Here is a 16,890-nt window from a genome sequence, read left to right on the forward strand (position 1 = left end):
GAAGACGTTGCTGCTGCCTCCCATATTTCCTGCCATTCTACCCCCTCTAACACTTAATTCAAGTCTGCTTCCCACTGATCAATGTATTTAATATCTCCCCATTCCAGTTTGTGAGCACTTAGATGGGCGTATAAACAGGATATAAGGCGTTCGGGAATTATTCCCTTGAAAGGATATGCTTTTCATACTCTGGGTAATACTAACGAAAGGTTAAACGGACATGTGCCTCACAACTTTTAACCTTTTTTATGGGTATATAGGATTCCATGAAGACAAAAGTTGGGAGGCATGGGTGAGCATGGTGAGAAGGACTGTAACATCCTGTATGAATTACAGCTTAGTGAGAAGAATGACAAGCAGGGGGAGGAGAATCTGACACTGAATTTAGTTTATTTTGTATCATATTGGCTGAGAAACTGGCGGATGTAATCAAAATTCAGAAGAATCTGTGACTGGGTGAGAGGCGAGGGTGTAATTAAATGACTGTCAAATATTCATATGAAAGCATCGCCATCTGCAGGTTTTAGTAGAAATTGCAACTTTCGTTACTGATGGAGACAGCACTGAATGCCTGTACGTGTGTTGTAACTTATATAGCGCCAACATATTCTGCAGGGGTATAGAAAAAAGAAAAAAAAGCAAATAAATGACAAAATGTCAAGGTAATCATATGCAAGCAAATAGGGCTCTGTTCAAGCAAGCTTATAATATATGAAGAAGTGGGGGGTATAACAACACAAGGGAAAGAAGATAGTGTCAGATATGAGAAAGTTATAAATAAGAATTGACTGTTGATGAGACACAGGACAGACTGTTCATCAATCCAGTCATATTCAGTTTTTATGTTTCAAATTAAATAATCTACTAGTGTAGAGTAAGACAAAATTCTGTATCAGATTACTTACTTCATGTTAATGAATACCCCTTAATATATGCATGTTCTACATTGTGAAAATAATATAAACATATTAAAATGGAGGATAGGTTGCATAGCTCTCAAAGCTGCTTGTATAGAATGTATGTGGTTCCCAAAACTTCACATTTGATGTAACAATTAAATTCTTTCTTCATTTACATTGGAACTGATCCTCTCTCGAATGCTCTGCAAATCTTAACTACTCTTTTATACTCCTTTAATCATATTATTTTCCTTCAAAGTAAAGACTATTTTAACCAAGGGCAGTTTTTCTTTCGAAACAGGAAGGAACTGAGGAAGTGGCTGAAGTAGCCACAACAGTGACAATAAACAGATCCCCAGGGAAAATAAATGTCAATTTTGAAGATATAGAAAGAGAAAGGGAAGAAGAAGAGACGCAAAGACGAGAAGAAGAAAAAAAGAAGCGATACGATGAGCATAGGCGGTCATTCAGGGAAGCTAAAAGACGTTCCACTGCCATGGTAACAGTTAGATGTATTTACCGGTCTTGGGTTTTCCTTATTAACTGTACATTGAATGTTGAAAAAAATGCATTCCATCAAGAAGACATTCTATTGACGGAATCTAGCATACAAAAACTCCTCTCGGCATCGTGCTTCACTTTTAAAACTTTGTTCCAGAGTTGTTACGTCTATTGTAAGAAATTGTAAAGCGTTACTGTAATTTTGTCAAATAGGATGAATTTGTCAAATAGGATATAATTTTACCTTCTTTGGTGCAGCTAGGAAAATGTAAATGTGTGAAGCAATAAATCCTTTTTTACATTATTTGAAGGATGAAACTGAGACTCAGGACAAGAAGACAAAGGAGAATTTAACACCTGGCAAACTGAAAATGACATTCGAAGAGCTAGAAAAAGAAAGACAGGAGCAGAAAAAAAGGCACGCGGAGGAAGAGGCCCGTCTTCGTTTAGAAGAAGAGAGACGAGCGTTTGAAGAAGCAAGACAAAATATGGTGACAACACCCATGAAAATTATACTTAATTAAAATCACTACTACATATTAATAGAAGTTTCTCAATATTTTCTCCATCATATTTAATTTATCATTATATAAAACTCTGGCAATTATATTATCCATTTAAGAATATATTACATTATACCTCCCTACCCCCAATGGCAAATTGTAAATTAAATCCTTATTACCTTTAAAGGGGACTGAGGATGATGAAGACAGGTCAATGGACATGTACAAGGAGGAATTTCGGCCAGGCAAACTGAAGTTGAGCTTTGAGGAATTAGAGAGACAGCGGAAAGAAGAAGAGAAAAGGAAAGCAGAGGAGGAAGCAAGACGCAGAATAGAAGAAGAAAAAATGGCATTTGCTGAAGCGAGAAAGAACATGGTAGGGTATTTATTACACGCCACCTAGCTGTGCTGCAGAGTATTCATATAAATAATCACCATGGAATGGAGACCAATAGAATGTCTCTTAACATTTAGCACTTAGCATTACATATAGTACTTGTTTTTAATAAACCTCCTTGTATTTTATTATACCTTGTGTTACTGTAAGGGGGATCATGTGCTTTGTTTGCTGCTTTAACAGGCATATCAGGAAGAAGATGAAGAAAGTTTACCAGAAACCTCAAAAGAGTTCATGCAGACCGGGAAGCTAAAGCTGAGTTTTGAAGAGCTGGAGAGGCAGCGACAAGAAGCTGAGCACAGGCGGGCAGAAGAAGAAGCACGCAGGCGGCTGGAAGAGGAGCGCAGGCAGTTTGCAGAAGCCAGAAAGAACATGGTTGGTTCTCACTTAGAATCTAAAGATCTAGTGTTATTTGTATGTCTGTTCTAAAATGCCATTATGGAAACAAAGTTCTAGCAGTGGAGAAATTGCCATGCAAACCCCGAAAGACTGGGCCTAGTGATAGCTCCACCTTTAATACTACCTTACCTCAGAATTGCTCATCATGCAGAATTTGAATCCAAAATCTGCAAAAGAAAGTAAACCCAGGATGTTTTACACTATAGGGCAGGGATAGGCAATCTTCGGCACAGCAGATGTTTTGGACTACACCTCCCATGATGCTTTGCCAGCATTATGTCTGTAAGAGCATTGTGGGAGATGTAGTCCACAGCATCTGGAGTGCCGAAGGTTGCCTACCCCTGCTATAGGGTATCAAATCCCCCCCCCCCCCTTTAAATTGGGTTCATTTATTTCTAAACATGAAAGGCAGTGCTATGCCCATTGCTGTCCATCTGGATACGTTACCCCCTCCCCCCAACAATGCTAAATTAGATGTCTAGTCATTCCAGAAAAGTCCCATTGCATCTACAGACTCTTATTAAGGTTCCAGTTCAGGGCATGATTGCATTTGCATGTTTTACAGTTAAATTACACTGTAGGGAATTCTTCACTCTTGGTTTGGCTACATGGCAATATAAACGTATAGGAATGTTACTATTCAATAAATGTCTTTAGGCTATTAACGCAGTTCTAGTGGATGTGCATGCGCAGTAATTGCATTTTCTGAATGGTTTGGAATCTTACTAGCTTTAAAATGTGAAGCTTTGAAAGCTAGGCAAAATGCAACTGTATGTCTGACATGTGCTGAAACAATACCCCTTGTTTATGCAGAAACCTTGCACTTTCCTAATTATTTTTTAAGCATGCAGATCCAGATAGCATTCATCTCGCTGTGGAGGGCTGTGAAATGGACAGTAATGACACATGCAAAGTAAGATTCACTTAATAAGGTGCTCCAAGCTTAATTATTTACAACTTCATAATAATAGAGCAGTGATGGCTAACATGACCACAATAGATGCTTGTAAACTGTATTTCCAATGCTTTGTCTGCTATCTTTTTCTTAGAGCTTATATGCGTTATCATTATGTCACAAGATTCTGTAATTCTTTGCAAGGGAAATGTTTTTAGCATAATGAACCATACCTCCCAAAAGTTCAAATGGCCAAAGAGGGGCACATTCATTCTAGAAGGTGTGGTTGAGGAGGCGTGACTTGGAGCAGAGCTATCTTGAGACATTTTTTTTTTGTGACTTTGTGACTTATTGATAATACGCAACTGAACATGTCACTTCAACTAGACCACTTGTTAACTTCTCAACAAATGTTCTTTAACAGCTTTATTGCTGTGACTGCTCTAATTAAAAAAAAAATTGGGGTTCCTAGGAAAAAGACATACATGGATAAAATTAGGGAACGAGGGACCAGGGACTTGGGATCAACACAGTACAAAAATGTTCTATATCTGTTTTTAAAAAAATGATTATTAAATACACCTGGATGCAAAGTTAATTTTAGTAAAGAGATAAAGATGGTTCATAGATTAAGAAAGATATTTTCGCATGTTTTAGCTATAGTGTGTATATCTAAAAATAAGTTTATTTCCTGCTTTCGTTTGAACGCATGGCCAGAAGTAATTCTAAAATTGATTAACTAATATTGTGCAATGATTTCCTGGTTAATGCATGTTACTGGGTGATGATAATAATAATAATATTGATAATAATAATAATAATAATAATAAAAAATAGACTTCCTTAGAAATTGCTTGATGGGATGCAAAAACAAAAAATAAGTTATATTAAATATGTAATTTCCTCCTCTCCCCTATTTTAATGCTCTTTTTACAAGCCCTGCTTGTTCTTCAGACATATGAGGATATATATTAAAAGACAATCAGGGGCAAAATTCTAAAATGATGCAGTCCACATGGAAACCAATGGAATGTGCATACTGGTTACTTAACTATGCACAAATCATAACATGGTTATTAATTACGGTAACAAGAGGATAAACAGGGTGTGTACTATATGTGACACAGAAACAAACAGTGCTACCACATGGAAAAGTGTACCTCACATACACGCATGAATATGGCAAAAACAAAATATACTTTATACAAGATATATTCCGAAAAATCGGGAGCAGAAAATGTCGGGTAACCCTTTTCATGAAATAGAGCAAAAATAATAGTGAAAAAAAAAATAACAGATGTGACAACCAGAGGCAATCTTAATAGATTAAAATGGTAGAAACCATAACCTTCCCAACACCTCTATAAGTATTAGGGAATATCCTTTATTAATCACTAGGGGTAATGGTAAGGGTATGTCTATTCAATTACTAAATTGGGATAGAGTTATAATGCCAAAGATCAAAATTAAATATATTTAAATGAGGGTTAGGCCCTTATCAGTTGGGTACTCCTCGTGAGACCTTTTCCTTTTCTTTCTTATTTTTTTTATACTTTATATAACCCTGTGGGGAAGTATAAACAAAAAGGTGGTATGGCACAATGATATTAATAGAGGATACAACCTGCAATAAACAGGATGGAATATAATGGTGATCTGAAAATATAAAATCACATTTATTTATTTATTTATTATTGCCATTTATATAGCGCCAACAGATTCCGTAGCGCTTTACAATATTCTGAGAGGGGGATTTAACTATAAATAGGACAATTACAAATAAACTTACAGGAACAATAGGTTGAAGAGGACCCTGCTCAAACGAGCTTACATTCTATAGGAGGTGGGGTGTAAAACACATTAGGACAGGAATTTACAATCAAATAAGGTGGGCTGCCCTTTAGGAGAGGGCAAGAGACAGGTATGTGAGGTAAGGGTTAGTCTTGGAGGCCATAAGCTTTCCTAAAGAGATGGGTTTTAAGGCACTTCTTAAAAGATGCAAGACTAGGGGAGAGTCTGATGGCGGTAGGCAGGCTATTCCATAGGAAGGGAGCCGCCCGCGAGAAGTCCTGCAAGCGTGAGTTGGCCGTACGAGTGCGGACAACGGACAGGAGGTGGTCACGGGCAGAACGGAGAGACCGAGAAGGGACATACCTATGGATCGGTGAGGAGATATAAGAGGGGCTAGAGTTGTTCAGTGCTTTATAGGTGTGAGTTAGTACCTTGAATTGACTCCTATAGCATACAGGAAGCCAATGTAAGGACTGGCAGAGGGGTGAGGTGTGAGAGAAACGACTAGAGAGGAAAATCAATCTAGCAGCAGCATTCATTACGGACTGTAAGGGTGCAGTACGGCTATTGGGGAGACCAATCAGGAGAGGGTTACAATAATCCATGCGGGAAATTACTAGAGCATGGACAAGCTCCTTGGTAGTATCTGGTGCAAGAAAGGGGCGGATGCGGGCTATGTTTTTAAGATGGAATCTACAGGATTTGGCAACATGCTGGATGTGAGGCTCAAAGGTGAGACCAGAGTCAAGTAGGACGCCAAGACAGCGCGCTTCACATATAGTGAAGTATATAGCGTTGGATGGCTAAATCCAGGAGTTAGAAAACTTACATACCATACCATACCATATATACAATGACAATAGCAATACTCACATGGGAAGAAAAAACTGTAGACTAAAACAAAGCCAAAGAAAAAAAGGAACAACCAAACAATGAGTTATTATTGTCATTTTGCAGAGCTTCCAATAATCATTTGCGCTAATTCCCCAGAACTCTGATTATCTCTAATTCAATTAAAACAAATGAAGTGATAAGTCAGCTAAATGCACCCAAAAGTTGTAGAGAATTAGTTCATACAAACTACTGTTTATAAAAGGGGATTCAAAGAGTACTGTATGGAGGGAACTAGTCCCAGTGAGGAGGGAAGATCATTAAAACAATATAAATTCTGGCGATAAAAGGTAAAATAAAATAAAAAAGGGGAATCTTGAGAGAATTAAAATAGAAATAAAAATACCAGTATAAAGCAGAGCAAATCAATTAACCAGTAAGAAAAGAAAAAAAGTGAGAAGTGGGGGTCGGTCCACAGGAAAGAGGGGTGAAGGTAGAGTGGGAGAATGATGGGGTGGGACAATGAGAGGGGAGATCTGCTGTGAAGATCACAACCAATTGGACTTTTTTTAAGATATAGGTTTGAAAATCTTATAAAACTGTTTCATATTGTTGAGATAAAGTAAGTCCAAAATAAGAGAAAAGAACCAGAGCAGTCATAAAGATTTAGATATAGTTTTAATGAAAGACACGCAGAACACAAACATTTTGGATCACATACCATATATTAATGTGAAAAGCCATGGATAAAGGGTCTGTGACCCAAAACTTTTGTGTTCTGCGTGTCCTTCATTAAAAGTACAGCACTAAGGTCCATCTTAATCTTTGTTACTGCTCTGGTTTTTTTCTCTTATTTGGGAATAGCATTACTATGCTACTATTGGAGCCAAAGTGGACTCTGAACTATATGCACATTAATTCATCTATTGAATTCTCCAAAGCGGTTTTTATTTTTAATGGTACCTATCTTTTGCTAGTGCAGTATCGTTTTCCTACATTTTCAGTTGATTGTGTAAATGTTGAGATAAAGTGCTTTACGTTGCCATCTTTGTCCACCCCACCAGGAACCAGATGAAGATAGTCTTCCACTCAGTAAAACTATTTCTCAGGAGTCTCTGACACCAGGCAAACTGGACATTAATTTTGAGGAAATGCTGAAGCACAAAATGGATGAAGAGAAAAGGCTCATTGAAGAAGAAAGAAAACAAAAACTGGAAATGGAAAAACAAGAATTTGCTCAATTACGAGAGGAGATGGGAGAGGTAAAGGACTCCAATGAAGAGAGTTTATATTTAACACAGATAATATACACAAACATCCAATGCTAGTTTGTAGAAGGGTGGAGGGGGATGAAAGTGATTATTTGAACATTTTACAAATATTCACCTCTCTCTATTCCCATTGATATTCCCCAGCAAGCTTTTCACACACTTGCAGAAGGAGTATAGGACATTTTGATGCGGATGTACTGGCACTGAAGCCAGTATGTCTGTGTTATAAAGAGGACTACCCTGCTTGCGGAAGTGAAGCATGGCCAATCGTGATCTGAGAATGGAGGCACTAGATTGAAAGGCATGACAGGTTTACTTTAACAGTGCATCAAATACTAGAACGATATAGTGAGAAGTATGTCTTTGTTATGCTGAGATTTCAATACAGTATGGTTTATTTATAACACTTTTTATTTTCTAAGAATTAAAAGTAAATGCAAAAACGTACAAAAAAATACTGAAAATGAAGATTGTCATTTGCAAAATAAATAACATTAAAAAAAATACTTGATACATTTCAAACATGAATCATATTTTAATTTTTACCTAGTATAAAGGAATATTATTAAATGTTCTATATGTCGACTTGGTAGTATAGTAGATTTTACAATAACTACAGAGCCGCCCTTGAGAAAAGGGTGCATTCCTTTTTTTAATTAAGTTTAGTAATTATAAATATTCCAGCCTAAAGCATCCCATTCCACATAACCAATTAAAAAAGGAAATCTTTCACATTTCATCTAATATATTGGGCTTGTCTCCTGCTGATTTCCATTTCCAGGGAACACTTACTAAATATTCATTTTAAGCTGTGGATAATCGTAGCCAGAAGAAGTCTTGAAGTATACAAAGGGAAACTCAACCCTGACATCACGCATCTATGAGGAGCTATAATGGATCACATGTTAATTCATACACAAAACAAACTGATAGCATTAGCAATTAGTATCCAGAATAACCCATTCATATGGAAGTACAGCACAGCACCAGTTCAGTTTAATCAGATAACTTTGCTGCAGTAGATTGGCAGAATACAGACATGAATGATCTAAATGCAGGAATATAGTGCAATAGGAACACTTAAGAACTCTGTTCCTTTACTATATTTGCAGAGAGAACCGACATCATACTATAAAAGATGAGCAATGGGTGTTTTAAAATTTCAGAAGAAAATTAAGTATTCTTCTACCCCATTTTATGCAGTTTTTAAAACCAGATTGCTATGTATATAAACGTTCATTTATTATTTATTTATTGCTGTATTTATAAAGCGCCAACAGATTCCGCAGCGCTGTACAATAAGTGGAGAACGTACAATATACACAGACAAATACAAGAGGTCGAGAGAGCCCTGCCCGTAAGCTGATAACTAGCCATTGGAGCTCTTTTATACAAAGTGCTTAGCTAGATAACCCATGAACTTACAATCTAAAGGTTTTTGAGACAAGGTAGCAGTGGAAATTTGGAGGTGATGGCTAAAAAAAATAACAGAGAAGCAGCTATTGGTAAAATATAAAGGGAATGAAGAGGTAATTGAGGGAGAATTTCAAACAGCTGGGGGAGCATGCTATATATTTAAGGAGAACCTGGGTGGGTGGGAAGTGGTGAGGGTTGTTGGATTTGCTGCAGAATGTTAAATGCAGAGCTCCACTAAGTATGAGATGAGGCCCAAAGGACAGAGATGGAACAGTTATATGAAGGTATTTACAGCTGGGAGGAGAATAGGAAAGAGGGGGAGGAGGGGAGCAGGGAGGGTAGATTAGCCATGTATTATATAGTATTGAAAAGTTTAGCAACCAAAATATTAATAACGGTCTACATGAAATATTGGTCAGAAACAATTCTTGGACAATAATACAAACTGCATGCACAGAAAATTACAGTGGCAAACTACAGGTATAAATGGTAACAATTCTATAGTAACACATGATAATATGGTAGCAATGCAAGAATAAATTAGATGCAGTATCTTCCAAGCTTCAGTGTTGGATTTGCTGTGAGATATTAAATGCAGAGCTCCACTGAGTATGAAATGAGGCCTGAGGGTTGTTGGACTTGCTGCAGAATGTTAAATGTTTACACCAAGCAGACATCATTTAAACAGACTGGCACACGTCTGGGGATTGGCTGGCTAATTAAGAAGCATACTTAGCTTTCAATGAGCTAAGAGTGCTTTAAATATCTGTGTACGTTGAATGTATTAAATACTGTAAACAATGGAATTAAATATTATTATACTGGTATTTGACTAGTATACTCCCGTCACGACATTCCATAGGACAGTGACAAGAGACAGCAGGTGCTATCCTGTTGAAAACAGTAGACAGACAAGTAATACTTATTATTGTGATTTAACAAATAAATTGATTTGAAATTCTCATATTCAGAGATTTTTTTTAAAATTTTGTTTCTAGGCGATATATTGAATTTATAAATATGCACACTATACCTACACCTTGAACAAATATAAAGACGGAGACTGTAAAATAATTTTGTCTAGACTAGAGTACTACAAATACTGTCTTAGTCTCTACTTTGAACACTGCATTGCAGTACTAAGAAGAGTTAAATTGGCAAAACCATCTAGGAAACACATTTAGGCACTTTAACAGCAAATCTGAAAATTACTGTTGATAACTAAAAGGACAATATAGGCACCCAGACAACTTCAGCTCATTGAAGTGGTCTGGGTGCAGTGTCACAGGTGCCTTAACCATGCAATGGTCATTATTGCAGTTTAAATAATAAAAAAAGTGCATAATTACCTTTCAGGATTAACTCCAGCTCTGGTGGCTGTCTACCAGACAGCCACTATAGGGCCTTCCAGATCGTTATGCACGAGGACATCCAGAGTCACCCAAAACCCCATATGAGAGCATTATACAATGCTTACCTATAAGGGAAGTAATAATGTGAGCGGAGCCATCACCACAAATGCACATTAAGTCTCCCCCACCGAGGGATGTTTATAACCCCTTCTGCACCACTGGAGGAGGTGGGCACAACAGAGGAGTTATAGGAGCTATAGTGCCAGGAAAACACTATAGTATCTCTTTAAGGGCAGAATGGGGTTGCAATGGACAGGAACTTAAGGAGTTCCCCTACTAATTTTTTCAAGATTTGAATATGCTATTACATTTTCGTCTTTTATTTCCAATTAGGATGAAATAAATGAAAGCAATGAAGTTATAAGTACTGAATATGAAGAACTGTTTAAACTGAAAAGAACTGGCACCATTAAAGCTAAAAACTTGAAAAGTAAATTTGAGAAAATTGGAAAACTGTCTGAAGAAGAAATACAGAAAAAAATAGAAGAAGAGAGATTGCGTAGAAAAGCAACAGATCAGGAACTGAAAGAGAGGGAAGCGGAACATTTCCACGAGGTAAGACCTAAGTGTTTATTATACATATGTACAATTTACAAGTGCTACCATAGGGAAGCCTTCAGCAAAGATTCAGATATGTACTGATTGTGTCATCCTTTCAGTTCAAATTGTGAAATACAGTCATGCCTTGATTGCCCACTCTACATAATACCTAAACATGATGGCAAAGTATGATACAGAGACAAACTAAAAAATAATTAAGAGAGAGTCCAAACTGGTGGCTCCCTGAAAGCGTTGACATTGATGTCCCCAACTACGGCAAGACATATTTTGCAACATCAACCACTGGTGAAGACAACATTGGACGTATGGCACAGGGCAGCCACACAGATGGACCTCTCCTCCTTTCCATCCCCTCTCTACCCACTCACAAACAACCCAGACTTCACCCCAAACATGGGCCCATGGGCATTTGCTTGCCTGACACCACTGACACACATTCAAGTGAGACACATGAGAAAGGACAACACAATCAAACCCCTTAGTGACTTGCTGGTCGACACACACATTACCTTCCTACACAGGCTGAAATATGAACAGATCTGACAGTTCCTGAAAAATATAACACAGCACCCTGACCTCTACAGGACTTTGACCCTGTTTGAAAGCCTGGGAACAGACCCAGACCCACTCATACAGGCCATCTCCCACCTATATACTCTGCTCCTACACAACAGGAACCTCCCCCAACCCCCTTACATGAGAAACGATGATGGGAGACACTTTCACAGAACAACAATGGGTAAAAATATGCAACCTTACACACCACTGCGCACTGGCAAGTAAAACCCAGGAGACGGCATACAAAGTTTTGACCCTCTGGTATAAAACACCGCAAATCTTGTACAAAATGATCCCAGACGTGAGCGACAGGTGCTGGCGATGCCACACCGCAGTGGGCACATTACTACACATATGGTGGGAATGCCCGAAGGTTGTCACTTACTGAAAAACGATCAGCGGTGTGATACAAAAGTTCTCCGACAACTCACCCCCCTTTAAACCTACCGCATACCTCTTACATCACACTACGACCCCGACTGACAAATATAAGAAATCCCTGACCATACGGATATTGAACACAGCAAAACATATTTTACCCCTATACTGGAAGACAGACACACCCCCTCCACTAACGACCTGTGTTGGAAAGAATGGAGGAGCTACGTGGACTTAGACATCTGGACACATTGGCTAGTAGAAGTCTATCACACAGATTTTCAAAGCATGTTGACATATGGCCGACAGGGGGAAGCCACAGGGAATGGGGAAGGTCTGACCCATTCCAGCTCTGACCCAGCTCTGACCCAGACTTAGACAGGAACCTTGGGTCGCTGGTCCACTCAAGCTGGGGACTAACACTCCTCTACCCTGGCCCATTGCTTAAGCCCAGAGGGCGGGAGACAGGGGCGGGAACGAGGGCACACACAGGAACCAACCAGGCGGCAAATACCAGTGGCTAGAAGGCGACTATTGTGCCCAAGTGCGCAAATCTGACAGGGAGGCTGGAATTGGAAGCCACACTGCTGACCTTAATAACATTTATACCTACACACAGTACACTGCCATGAGATTTAATTGGATACATCACGACGCTACCAAAGTTCTGTTACGTTGTCTTGTTCTGCATGGCTGGTCATTTGGACGCTCATTTACATGCAATGGACCTACCTCTTTCCTGCAAGTTAAAAAGTGATGCCACGCTGAATGACAAACGATAATAAAAACGCAATTTACAAAAAAAAAACTAACAAACGCACAATATTAGCATCCGAAAACTGATTGCAATACACCATAACGAAAACAAACAAGACAACGAATTCATAAATCTACACTCATAGAGACAATAAAAAAACCTCATAGGGCCGCTTGATAATCTCTGTTAGTATGGTTATAAGATGTACGTTGCGGGACCTGCGTGTCTCTTCTTTTCTAATATGTTACCATACCTGCGTGTCTAAACATCTTGCATTAAAAGTTAGTATCTTACCACCTAGGGTATGTGCAAGACCTGTCAGTCTAATTGTTTTGCCACAATATATGATTATACAATAAACCAATAAAAACTATATTTACCACAAAAAAAAAAGTCATATAATATCGGTCGAACTTGAAACAGAATTGAAGAAATTCAGTTTGAGTATTAATAAACAAAGGAAACCTTTGGATAAATTCTGAAAATTTGATTAGGGACAATTCTGTATCTGATGTAAAAAAAAAATCGCTGAATTGCAATGCAAAGTACAGATATTTATACATTTTTGCATTGCAATAAACTTGTACCTGAAGTTTTACAATTCAGGAGTTTCACTTCTGTAAATATTAAGTCTCCTCCTATTATCCTGGCACCTTTTTGCACAGTTGGCCTAATTGTATTTTTCCGCTTGTTTAGGGTTTTTTATTCCTCAAATAATTTGCCCTTGTTTGTGCATAATCTGATTGAATATCTTGTGGCTCAAATTCAGTGTTATTTGGTTGATTCAACTTCAGTTCTTTCTTTAGGAAATGTTGTCTATTGCAAATAATTTGAAAGAAGAACCACGGGAAATATAGTATGATATTGGGGGGTCGGGGTGGGGGGGTGAATGTTAAAAAAAACTGGCATTAAAACATATAGCTCGGCAATGTGAAACAATACTTTGGCATGCAAATATTCAAATAGTACAAAACAAAAAAAAGAAAGTTAATGAAATATTTTGCAGGATGAAGATGTTGATGTCAGACCAGTTGTAAGAAGTCATGCTCCATTTTCACACAAAGTTAACATGAAAGAGCGGTTCGAGCAAATGGCCCGGGCAAGGGAGTTAGAGGAGCAGAGAAGAATCGAAGAGCAAAAAATGCAACGGATGCAATTTGAACAGAAAGAAATTGATGCTGCCGTACAGAAGGTAAAGGGACAAAGCAAGTTTTTGTTTTGTATAAACATGAAGCAGGTAACATTATGTAATCCCAAGTATCCAAAATCCAGCATAAAAACTGCCAAAATCACAACATTCTTGAAAATATATTTTATTACAATTAAACTCACACTTGTCCACATGAATATCTTACTCATTGGCCAAACTTTATAGCTTGGAAAACACAATAAGATTGAACTGAAAAAGCCAAGTAAATGCTGGATTGTGCGATAGAATAGGAGAGCCATGCATGATAAATGTTACCAATTATACACTTGGTATTTCTAAACATAAATGGTTTTAAATTTATGTTCTGGCTGATTAAAGCTGACATATCACTTGCTCATTTCTGGGATTTTATGAGAAATATTTAGCAAACAAATAAGTGGTAATCCTGTATTTTAACGTGCAATGACTAATTGAAGTTTTCATGGCAAGGTTACATTTGAATCGCTTATTTAATATATGAAATCGCTTTTCCTTTGACACTGATTAGCAAGTTATAACGAAAGGCAGTTGTAAAAACTTTAGATACAATTTAGAACGTGAATTTACAATTACTTGCAGAAAAAGGACGATGACGATGAAGAGGAGGCTAGTGTTAATGGCTCCCAGTACGAGGATGAAGATGTGGCTCGCTCTGGAGCACCTTGGTTTAAGAAACCCCTTAAAAACATGTCGGTTGTCGATGGGGAGCCAGTAAGATTCACAGTTAAGGTCGAAGGAGAACCCAAACCCACAGTCACATGGTGGTTCGAAGGTGAAATGCTGCAGGACTGTGAAGACTATCAATACATTGAAAGAGGGGAAACATATTGTCTTTACCTACCTGAAACATTTCCAGAAGATGAAGGGGAATATATGTGTAAAGTTGTGAACAGCAGGGGCACCGCTGCAAGCAGCTGCATTCTCAGTATAGAAAGTAAGAGTTGATATATTCTTTTTTTGTTTTTTAATTTTAATTCTAGACTGCATGTGTTTAACATACTGGCCAGGCTCATCCTTTTACGCTGCTTTCTTTCTCTCTCTTTTGCTCTAGCTGATGACTATTAACAACCTGCTTTTCTGGAGACCACCTTTTCTGACTCTCATTGCATCCTCCCTTTCTTCAGTGGGCCAAGACAAAGGAGACACTCGGCTATGTATGCCAGTCCTGTAAAACACAAAGGCAGCCTTACAATGCAAGTCTGGCCGAAGTCATGCTAAATAAGCTCTGGACTGCGATGCACAGGCTATAAAGGCGAATATGCCACCTAAAAACACAAGGCAGAGAGGGGAGTGTTACATGTTAACATGTCTGAAAACTTATATAATTTTGAAAAAAGAAAAAAAGCTTGTGTTTGATTTGTGCCAAGACTTTTTATTGGGTTTGAATGAAATTCTATGTTAATGCCTTGTTTGTCAGGTTATATGTTTCACTGCAAAGTCTTTTCCAATAAAAAAAAAAAAAGTTTTTAAAAATTATCTTTTTGTGCATATGTTGAAAGGCAGCTTCGTGAAATCAAGCTATTACCAGCCAAATGCTCACAAGCATATTTTAACCCCTTAGGGACACATGAAATGTGTGACATGTCATGATTCCATTTTATTCCAGAAGTTTGGTCCTTATGGGGTAAACCTGTCATTTCTTAAAGGGGCACAGCCAGCAGTTCAGCTTTTAAATGCAATGTACAGGTCATTAATGATAATACATAAGCACTAACCATCAGGGTTTTTTCTTCTGCTTCAGTAATAACATAGAACATTAAAACCCATTAACTCATTTGTTGTTTAAGTCTTGAATGGGAAGCCATCCCTGTGTTTTAAGTGCATGGGAGATCAGTGATCCCTCATCACAGAATAATGTGAAAAGTACAGTAGAAGGCAATCGGTTGCAGACATGACATGTTTCAATATATAAATCTAAACAGCTGTTATTTAAAGAGGACATAGTCATATTGAAAACAGATTTGGTCTCATCTCACAGGCTCACTCCCACATGTCCCTAGGATGTAAAAAGTGATGTTCCTGCTGAAAGATCTGTCTGGTAGCTGGTTCTGCTCCTGTCAATGAGGGGGCAGTATACTATGTGTGTGTATACAGGTGTGCAAAAAAAAAAAAAAAAAAAATCCATAACAGTCAACTTTTCATTTCCAAGCAGGAACGTTCTTCAGGACAACATACAATCACAATACAAATGACAGGCTTTATAAAGTACAATATATAATTACTCACCAAATCACCTGTATCTTGATTGTTCAATTGGCTGGTGTTCCCCAGGTGCATGAGCACATGTGTACCATTATTATTTATATACATGATTGGGAGTCACTCCCCTGTCTGCAAGCAGGTGCTGCCCTTAAAGGGACACTAGTCACCAAAACAAAGTTAGCTTAATGAAGCAGTTTTGGTGTATAGATCATGCCCCTGCAGTCTCACTGCTCATTCCCCTGCAATTTTTAGAATTTATCTCCTGCTCTGTTAATAGCTTGCTAGACCCTGCTGTGTGTCATTTAAGTTCAATTTACAGTAAATAAAACCTTGTTTTCATGTTGGCTGTGTCCGTCACAGCCACGGGAGGTGTGGCTAGGGCTACATAAACAGACACAAAAGTGATTTAATTTCTAAATGGCAGTAAAACTTCAGAGACATGATCATTATGCGAATGTAGTTTTGGTGACTATTGTGTCCCTTTAATTCAAGTTTTGCTGCTGCTTTGCAGAACCAAGGAGACCCAGAAGCTTCTATTGCCATTGGCCTCTTAGTTGCACACGGAAGCCAACGGGAGACAAAACTCCTTGCAACATTTAAAGGGCTGTCCTTGCACAATTGTACCCTGTATTTAGATCAGGTTTTTTTTTTTTTTATTATTATTGTTTCCCAGACTCTAAGCATCCTGCTAGGTAATGTGAAACTGAGATAGGTGAATTAGCAAGTGAGTGGTGGGTAAAAAGTGGGGCAGAACGAGAACTTCCTTAGTTAAGATGCATGCCTGAAAAAGCAAACTGCCAATTTATATTAATAATTACTTTTTAATGTTTTCTTGCTTTATTTCAGTTTGTATATTTGTGTAAAAGTGCACAGTGCTTGTAGGTTTGGAACATTTTTGCAACTTTAAGTTTACCCATACCAATATTTTTA

General features: G+C 38.0%; 1 protein-coding gene across 8 annotated transcripts in view; it reads left to right on the forward strand.

Moving 5' to 3' along the window:
• The window catches only part of NEXN (nexilin F-actin binding protein), a 72,555-nt gene extending 57,343 nt beyond the window's left edge, over nucleotides 1-15,212 (forward strand). For 3 of the 8 annotated variants that reach the window (XM_063427951.1, XM_063427955.1, XM_063427953.1), the window contains 10 exons: nucleotides 1,201-1,398; nucleotides 1,712-1,891; nucleotides 2,091-2,279; nucleotides 2,484-2,675; nucleotides 3,544-3,612; nucleotides 7,281-7,478; nucleotides 10,649-10,870; nucleotides 13,576-13,761; nucleotides 14,338-14,692; nucleotides 14,810-15,212. In XM_063427951.1, the coding sequence (XP_063284021.1) occupies nucleotides 1,201-1,398; nucleotides 1,712-1,891; nucleotides 2,091-2,279; nucleotides 2,484-2,675; nucleotides 3,544-3,612; nucleotides 7,281-7,478; nucleotides 10,649-10,870; nucleotides 13,576-13,761; nucleotides 14,338-14,692; nucleotides 14,810-14,823 (1,803 nt within the window). In that variant the 3' untranslated portion in view covers nucleotides 14,824-15,212. Of the gene's footprint in view, nucleotides 1-1,200; nucleotides 1,399-1,711; nucleotides 1,892-2,090; nucleotides 2,280-2,483; nucleotides 2,676-3,543; nucleotides 3,613-7,280; nucleotides 7,479-10,648; nucleotides 10,871-13,575; nucleotides 13,762-14,337; nucleotides 14,704-14,809 lie in introns of those variants that run through there. The other 5 variants (XM_063427956.1, XM_063427957.1, XM_063427952.1 and 2 more) reach the window with 4 other exon arrangements.
• The last annotated feature ends 1,678 nt before the right edge of the window (nucleotides 15,213-16,890 follow it).

This window comes from Pelobates fuscus, chromosome 7 (assembly GCF_036172605.1).
Source record: "Pelobates fuscus isolate aPelFus1 chromosome 7, aPelFus1.pri, whole genome shotgun sequence".
Lineage (NCBI taxonomy): Eukaryota > Metazoa > Chordata > Amphibia > Anura > Pelobatidae > Pelobates > Pelobates fuscus.